General features: G+C 47.1%; 1 protein-coding gene across 1 annotated transcript; it reads right to left on the bottom strand.

The window, feature by feature from the left end:
* Positions 1 to 4,229: 4,229 nt before the first annotated feature.
* Positions 4,230 to 8,227, bottom strand: pgpep1 (pyroglutamyl-peptidase I). The gene is made up of 5 exons (XM_079244067.1): positions 8,152 to 8,227; positions 7,867 to 7,919; positions 5,701 to 5,817; positions 5,374 to 5,606; positions 4,230 to 5,293 (listed from the first exon to the last, which is right to left on the bottom strand). Exons 1-5 carry the CDS (start codon positions 8,180 to 8,182, stop codon positions 5,101 to 5,103), a joined length of 627 nt encoding a protein of 208 aa, XP_079100193.1. The 5' UTR covers positions 8,183 to 8,227; the 3' UTR covers positions 4,230 to 5,100.

Here is an 8,227-nt window from a genome sequence, read left to right as displayed (position 1 = left end):
AACCAGAACCAGATCCCAGTCTGCTTTTAGAAACCAGAACCAGATCCCAGTCTGCTTTTAGAAACCAGAACCAGATCCCAGTCTGCTTTTAGAAACCAGAACCAGGTCCCAGTCTGCTTTTAGAAACCAGAACCAGATCCCAGTCTGCTTTTAGAAACCAGAACCAGGTCCCAGTCTGCTTTTAGAAACCAGAACCAGATCCCAGTCTGCTTTTAGAAACCAGAACCAGATCCCAGTCTGCTTTTAGAAACCAGAACCAGGTCCCAGTCTGCTTTTAGAAACCAGAACCAGATCCCAGTCTGCTTTTAGAAACCAGAACCAGATCCCAGTCTGCTTTTAGAAACCAGAACCAGGTCCCAGTCTGCTTTTAGAAACCAGAACCAGATCCCAGTCTGCTTTTAGAAACCAGAACCAGGTCCCAGTCTGCTTTTAGAAACCAGAACCAGGTCCCAGTCTGCTTTTAGAAACCAGACCCAGATCCCAGTCTGCTTTTAGAAACCAGAACCAGATCCCAGTCTGCTTTTAGAAACCAGAACCAGATCCCAGTCTGCTTTTAGAAACCAGAACCAGGTCCCAGTCTGCTTTTAGAAACCAGAACCAGATCCCAGTCTGCTTTTAGAAACCAGAACCAGGTCCCAGTCTGCTTTTAGAAACCAGAACCAGATCCCAGTCTGCTTCAGGAACCAGAACCAGATCCCAGTCTGCTTTTAGAAACCAGAACCAGATCCCAGTCTGCAGTGCTGGTTAACCAGCGTTGATGTCATCCTGGACATGTTACTGTCAAGGAGAAGATATGCACAAGGGACATGGAACTGTTAGCTGTGAGCTTCCGTCCATATTATTTACCCAGAGAGTTTACCTGTGTTATTCTGGTAGCGGTTTATATAATACCTGGTACCGCACCAGACACAGCCTGTGACATCATCAGCTCCGTCGTTGCTCGGCTACAAACACAGCATCCAAACTCATTCATGGTGATCTCCGGAGACTTCAACAACATCTCCCTCTCTGCAACTCTACCAACATTCCAGCAGTTTGTCAGCTGCTCCACCAGAGAAAATAAAATGTTGGACTTATTTTATGCAAATATGAATAATGGATACAGTTGTTCTGCCCTGCCTCCTTTAGGAAGATCTGACCATAATCTGGTTCTTCTCACCTCCACCTACAAGCCCATCGTTCAGCAGCAACCAGTCATCACAAAGACTATCAAAATCTGGTCTGCTGAAGCTGAAGATGCTCTTAGAGGAGGCTTTGAGGCTACAGACTGGAACGTCCTCTGTGAACCTCATGGAGACGACATCAACGCCATGACTGAGTGTGTGACAGATTACATAAACTTCTGTGTGGACAGCATCGTCCCAACAAGAACAGTGAGGTGCTTCCCCAATAACAAACCCTGGATCACCAGTGACCTGAAAAAGCTGCTGAACATCAAAAAGAAAGCCTTCAGGGATGGAGACAGGGAGTTATTGAGGGCAACACAAAAACAACTTAAAACACAAACTAAGAAGTGCAAGGAGGACTACAGGAAGAAGTTAGAAAGTCAGCTCCAGCAGAATAACCTGAGGGATGTGTGGTCTGGAATGAAGAAGATCACCGGCTTCAAGTTAAAGGGGGACCAGCCTGATGGAGGTCTGGACAGAGCTAATGAGCTGAACATATTCTTCACCAGGTTCAGTTCACCCCCTACCTCCAGCCCAACAGACCACACACCCTCCATAAGCCCACTGCTTTCCTGTCACGCCTCCAATCTGTCACCCTGCAGCTCAGTCATGGACCAGAACACAGCTTCATCTCCCTCCACATCAGGACATCCTGAGACCTCCACCTTGTTTGTCTCCTGCAATCAGGTTAAGAAGCAACTTGAGAAACTGAACCAGAACAAGGCTGCAGGTCCAGATGGTGTCAGTCCCAGAGTTCTCAAGACTTGCTCAGAACAACTATGTCCGATTCTCCAGCACCTTTTCAACACCAGTCTGAGACAAAATAGAGTCCCAGTGCTGTGGAAAACCTCCTGCCTTGTTCCAGTGCCTAAAAAAACACAACCAGCTGAACCAAGTGACTACAGACCAGTTGCCCTGATATCTCACATCATGAAAGTCCTGGAGAGACTCTTACTGGCTCACCTCAACAAGCAAGTAAACACCTTTCAGGACCCATTCCAGTTTGCATATCGTAATGGACTTGGGGTTGAAGATGCCATCATATACCTGCTCCAGAGAGCACACTCTCATCTGGACCATTCAGGCAGCACTCTGAGGGTCATGTTCTTTCATTTCTCAGTGCTTTTAATACCATTCAGCCTGCTTTGTTATGTGAGAAGCTCCATAAATTCCAGGTGGATACCTCCACAACCACCTGGATCTATGACTACCTCACAAACAGACCCCAGTTTGTGAGACTGAAAGGTTGTGTGTCTGAGATGGAGGTCAGCAGCACTGGTGCACCACAAGGAACTGTACTCTGGCCATTCCTCTTCACTCTGTACACCTCAGACTTCCAGTACAACTCTGAGTCCTGTCATCTGCAGAAATACTCTGATGACTCTGCAGTTGTGGGGTGTATCAGGGATGGACAAGAAGCAGAGTACAGAGAACTGGTCAGTCAGTTTGTTAAATGGTGCGGTGACAATCATCTCATATTAAATAGCAGCAAAACAAAAGAGATGATTGTTGACTTCAGGAGGAAGAAGAATAAACAAAGCACTGTTTCCATCCTGGGAGAGGAGGTGGAGGTGGTGGAGGAATACAAGTATCTTGGAGTTCAGCTGGACAACAAACTGGACTGGAAATGCAACACTGACTACATCTACAAGAAAGGTCAGAGCAGACTGTACTTCTTAAGGAAGCTGAGATGGTTTAACGTCTGCACCAAGATATTGCATATCTTCTATAAGTCTGTTGTGGAGAGTGCAGTCAGCTTTGCAGCATCTGCTGGGGTAGTAGCATCAGAACCAGAGACTTGAAGAGAATCAACAAACTGATCCAGAAAGCTGCTTCTGTGCTTGGAGTAACTCTGGAGCCGCTGGAGCTGATTGTCCAAAGAAGAATGCTGCACAAGCTGATGAAGAAGATGGAGGATTCTTCACACCCTCTCCACAACACAGTGATGAAACAAAGTGTGTTCAGTGAGAGGCTTCTTCAGGTCCGATGTAAGACTGAAAGATACAGAAGATCATTCCTGCCAGCAGCCATCAGCCTCCAGAACAAGACCTCCTCTAGTTATTATATACTATAATATTGAATTTCCCTTTGGGGATTAATAAAGTATTTTTCATTTCATTCATTCATTCAAACCAGAACCAGATCCCAGTCTGCTTCAGAAACCAGAACCAGAACTGGGAGACGTCCCATGATGCACTGGGAGAGCTAAGTGTGAGTTTGCTCAGGCAACTTTGATGTATTTGGGCCGACAAATAGGGAGAGGCCAATCCCAGCCATCCTTGAGTTAGCGGTACCCTCCACTCGCCGTCAGCTTCGTCGCTTTCTACGAACGGTTGGTTACTACCGGACATTTTGGAGAAACTTCTCTTCTGTGGTTCCTCCACTTACTGACCTCATCAGTCCAAAACAGAGGTTTGAGTGGACTGACGAGTTCCAGACTTCATTCGAAGTAGCCACTTACTGTGCCATGCTCCTGTTCTGGCGGCTCCTGATTCAGCTCGGCCGTTCAAGCTACAGACTGATGCCTGTTTTCCTTTTGGTTGGGCTATTTCGAGGCCTTTTGTGGTATTAAGCTGCATCCTTACACCCCAGCTCATTCTTACCATCCTGCCATTTCTGGACTGTTCTTGCCTCATCTCCCCATTGAACAATCATGTATCTGGTCCATGTGAACACCTGGCCACAGATCTTTCTTTTGTTCAGCTCAGTTGCCCTGGCGGAGTTTGGGTCGTAACAACGTCCCATGATGCACTGGGCTCCTCTCCACTGTTTTTTAGTTTCCTGATGTCGTTCATTTTGTTTCTCTTCGTCTTTCTCAGCAGAATCCTGGATCAGAGTCCTGCTGCTGGTTCTTTCCTGTCCTCTCCACACCCATCTGTGCAAGAAGCTGGAGCTCCTCCTGATGGAGGTTTTCCTTCCCGGTTCTGGTCCCGATGGAGGTTTTCCTCCCCGACTATGGTTCTGGATGTGTTCGGACGGATTCAGTGTGAGATGTAATGAAGTAAAACAAATGAGACCAAACATTAAGACTGAATAAACGCTGGCGGCCAAAACGGCGAGAAAGTGTTTAATCAGCTGACTGCTACCCAGCTCTGCTTTGCAGAGCTACATTACAGACATAAAAACAAATCAAAGTAATCAGATTACTTCATCCTGATTGCATGTACATTGTTTCCTGAGATAAACTGACATTTCCCACTGATTCTGGTGTTTGAACGTTTCTCCAGTGCAAATACGAGCATCGTGAGGAGGTGATGGTGGGAGAACAGAGGAGGAGCTGCTCTCTCTGGTATGGCACATTGGGAAGTGTTTACATGTTGCTGTTCAGCAGAAAACCCAAGAAAATGTACAGATTAAACGTAGGAAGCCGGACTCCCTTCTTACCACGTTAAACAGATCCTGCTGCAGGGCGTTCATGTCAACAACTCAGATCTTCTTCCAGGTCCTGTAGAGCACCAGTCTCATGTCAGAGTTCATTTAAAGCAGTGTGAGGAATCAGGAGCTAACGCTCCACTGGAGAAGTTCGTTCCTGCTGGACAGACAAGATAGACACGCAGATGGACGGCCTTCTTTTGGTTCCTTTTATCTGGAGGTTTCTGCATCCTCTTCTTCTCTGGTTGTGTGTCAGGTGTACAACTCAGCACTGCCCCCCGGTGGTTTCCGGTGGTATTGCTGTTTTCTGCACCAGGTCATGGACAATTCAGCTTTTTGAAATATGGACCAAATTGTTTAAATATCTGATGCAGGAGATGAATGAAACTGTCTGCGTATCTGTCTTCACGTCTAGCAGAAATGGACCTTAAGTCACTGTGACCTTCACAGTCGCTCGAGCCACATGACAACTGAGACGGACGTTACGAGCCTCAGATGTTACATGCATTAAACTGCAACGAGACAGCAGCTCCGTTCAGGTCCTGACTCGGTTCTGTTGGCGTTAATGTGTGTGATTGCAGGGGCCATTGTCTTTGTGGTCCTCCAGCTGCTTCAGCATCTCTTGCAGGATAGCCTGAAGGCCTCTGCCCAGGTCCTGGCCGCTGTAGGGTTTCCCTAACGGGGGTACGTGGACAAAGGCGGCGTGACCCTGTCCCAGGTGCAGAGACATGTAGTAGGTGTAATCGCAGAGATACCTGTGAGAGGAGATGCCACGGTGTGAAAACAGGATTATCGCAAGTTGCTATCACTGAACTCCAGATGAGCCATCACTTACCTGCCAGCGTCCTTGGATACGGACACAACGACCCCGATGTTGGACTCATTGACCCTTTTGCAGACCGTGTCCATGTCCAGGACTGACTGGATGCAGTCTGGGCCGTCCTCCATGCAGCACTGGGATGCCGGGCAGAAGCGGCAGTTGTCCAGACGCATGTAGCCCTTGTTGTGTCCACACTGCTCCAGGGTGACTGTGGTGGCTAACCCAGAAACACCAACATGGACAACTAGCTGCTCACATGATGACAGCAAGCAAAGGTCAGCTGCGGCAGTTTCAGGCTTAATGGATGGCTTTTCTGAGTTTAATGTGGATTCACTCCCATACCTGAGGCTGGTGCTCCTTCCACAGAGACGGTAAAAGTTCCTGAACAGCCTGATATTCAACCGGCACCTCACACACATAAAGATCTACGGCGTCACCCAGACCTATTCGCTCCAGTTCCTGCAACGCAAACATCACAATGTCATTCCTCTTCAAACCAGGTCACAGGCCACAAACAGCAACCCTCCTCATCCCTTTCCTGCGACGTTTCCGTCCTGTCTTCACCAGACTGCCATGCAGTACGTACAAGCTCAAACGTCCGTAAGAGCAGAGGCTTCACTGTCTGCCGCTCCGCAGCATTCAGGTCGTTCTTATTCACCAGAAGGACTCTAATCTTCCCAGGAAGGCCGGCCCAGCAGGAGCCAGACCAATTAAAAGCCCCAGATCTCCACGCTGGACTCCTCAAACCTCAGTTAGCGGGTTTAATGTTACAGTTCATTGACATGGCAGCACGCTTTAGGCTAGTAAAGCTATATCTGAACAAGCCACAAGCATTCTGGAGAAATGTCCTCTAGACAGACCAGACCAACGTGGACATGTTTGGTCCTAAAACACCTCATAGTATCCGTCAGCACGGTGGTGGAGGCATGATGATCTGGGCTTGTGTTGCAGCCGTAATACCTGCACAGAACGTGTACCAGAATGGCTAACGCTTGTCTGAAATGTGGCTTGGCAACATGACAACGATCCCAACCAGGGCTGGGCGATACGACCAAAAACTCATATCCCGATTTAACTAATTTTATCTCCCCATAATGATCCATAACCATATAAAACTGTATAATGTTGTGTCAGTCATCAGTTATGTATCAGATGTTGCTAAGCAACAGCAGCAGGGATCTCCTTCCATCTGGGGGAACTATGGCCGTATGACGTTCCACAGGTAAATACCTGCTGCAGTGTTTGGTCTGGAGTTTATTCTGAGCTTTCGTCTCCACTTGACGCTGCTTTTGCTGCTGTTATTGACTCTATTCCTAATTCTGTATTCTTTATCCTGATTCCTGCAGGTGATAAAATGAGTTAGTTGTGTTGGAGTCCGTTGTTGGGACTGTGAGCTAGTCTGTTGTCGGTTCCACGTCGCTCTTTTTATATCCAAACCACATTCAGACAGAAATTGCACTCCTTTAGGAACAAGATCATCAGTTTGGGTTGGCTGCTCATCTTTTAGTGAATTATCCTCTGAAACACGTCTGCTACCGTCTTCCTACATGTTTATTTATTTATTGCAGCGTGCCGTAAAGCGCGTCTTGATGTAAAATACTGCAGTAAAGCAGCTTATGGTGGCGTAAACAATAGAGCCTCATATGAAACAACATTTTATATCGTCCAGAGGATATCGTCATATTGCCCAGTTCTAATCCCAACTAAACCAGAAAACCTACAAGAAACTGTTTTTCTTCAAGCTGCAGGTTATTTGAACCTGTAAAACTCCACTAGAACCCTGTCATCCCGAAGGTTCCCCTCTTCCACCATCAGGAACAGCAGGGTGGAACTGTGATGGTCATGTGACCCTCCAGCTGGTCTACGGAGGTTTTCCAGCGTTTCTATCCGTCCAGGAGGTTCACAATCCAGACACAACATGTAGTGTTTTTTCAGAGACTCTAGATGGTAAATCCACCATTATTTATCACATCTTCATCACCAGCACTACCATGTTGCTAAGAGACCTCTATTTTTACCTGGAAGTAACTTCCTGTCAGACTTTCCACCAATCAGAGAGCTTAAACTGACGGTAACGTCCAATCGGGAGCAGCCAAAGATCAACAAGCGATGAGAAAAGCAGGAAAATAATGATCCTCTATGGCTGGAATAAAGCCAAGAAGACGTTTGGGATGCAGCTGAGGTGGTAGTGCTGCAGTGAGGATAGCAGGTAGATAGTAGCAGGAAGACGTGTGTAAACAGTGTGTGTTGTGTGTGTGTTTTTCAGATGTGAGAGAATGATGTGCAGATGAGAAAAGGCTTGGTCGCTGCTGATCTGTATGTTATTTCTACAAACTTCTGTTTTTTTCTTCTTCTGGTAAAGCTATTGAATGAAACTGCTTCTGAATTGGTCTCTAATGAAAAGTTTAATGTGGATCCGTTATCTGATGTTGTATGAACCTGGTTTTACGACCTGGTGAGTTATTTCTGCTGTTTCTGGAAACTGGGATGTGAAGGAGAAGTGTTTACCTGAACAGCCACCCAGCTGGAGTTCACAGCATGCTCACCGAAGGGCTCAAACCCTGCAGAGACACAAGGTGGATCCAGAAACATCAACAGTTACATCATCCAGGCTGCATGTGGGTGAGAGGGCCTCTTACTGCACACAGTTAATCATTAACAGCTGACTGATTTCCAGCAGAACTGTCATGTCTGCAGGGTCCAACAGAGACGAGTGTTTTAGCTCATACAGACACAAACATGGACTTTCATCCCGCGCAGATCTTTCCGCCTAAAAACAGAGAAACACCTGACCTGTCACCACCACCTTCCTCCTGTCCGCCATGGTCCTCTCAGACTGGAGCTGCTGTAGATGAAGAAGCAGGTCGGA

This window comes from Telmatherina bonti, assembly GCF_933228915.1.
Source record: "Telmatherina bonti genome assembly, chromosome: 7".
NCBI classification, from domain to species: domain Eukaryota; kingdom Metazoa; phylum Chordata; class Actinopteri; order Atheriniformes; family Telmatherinidae; genus Telmatherina; species Telmatherina bonti.
This window is presented reverse-complemented; position numbering and strand designations above follow the sequence as displayed.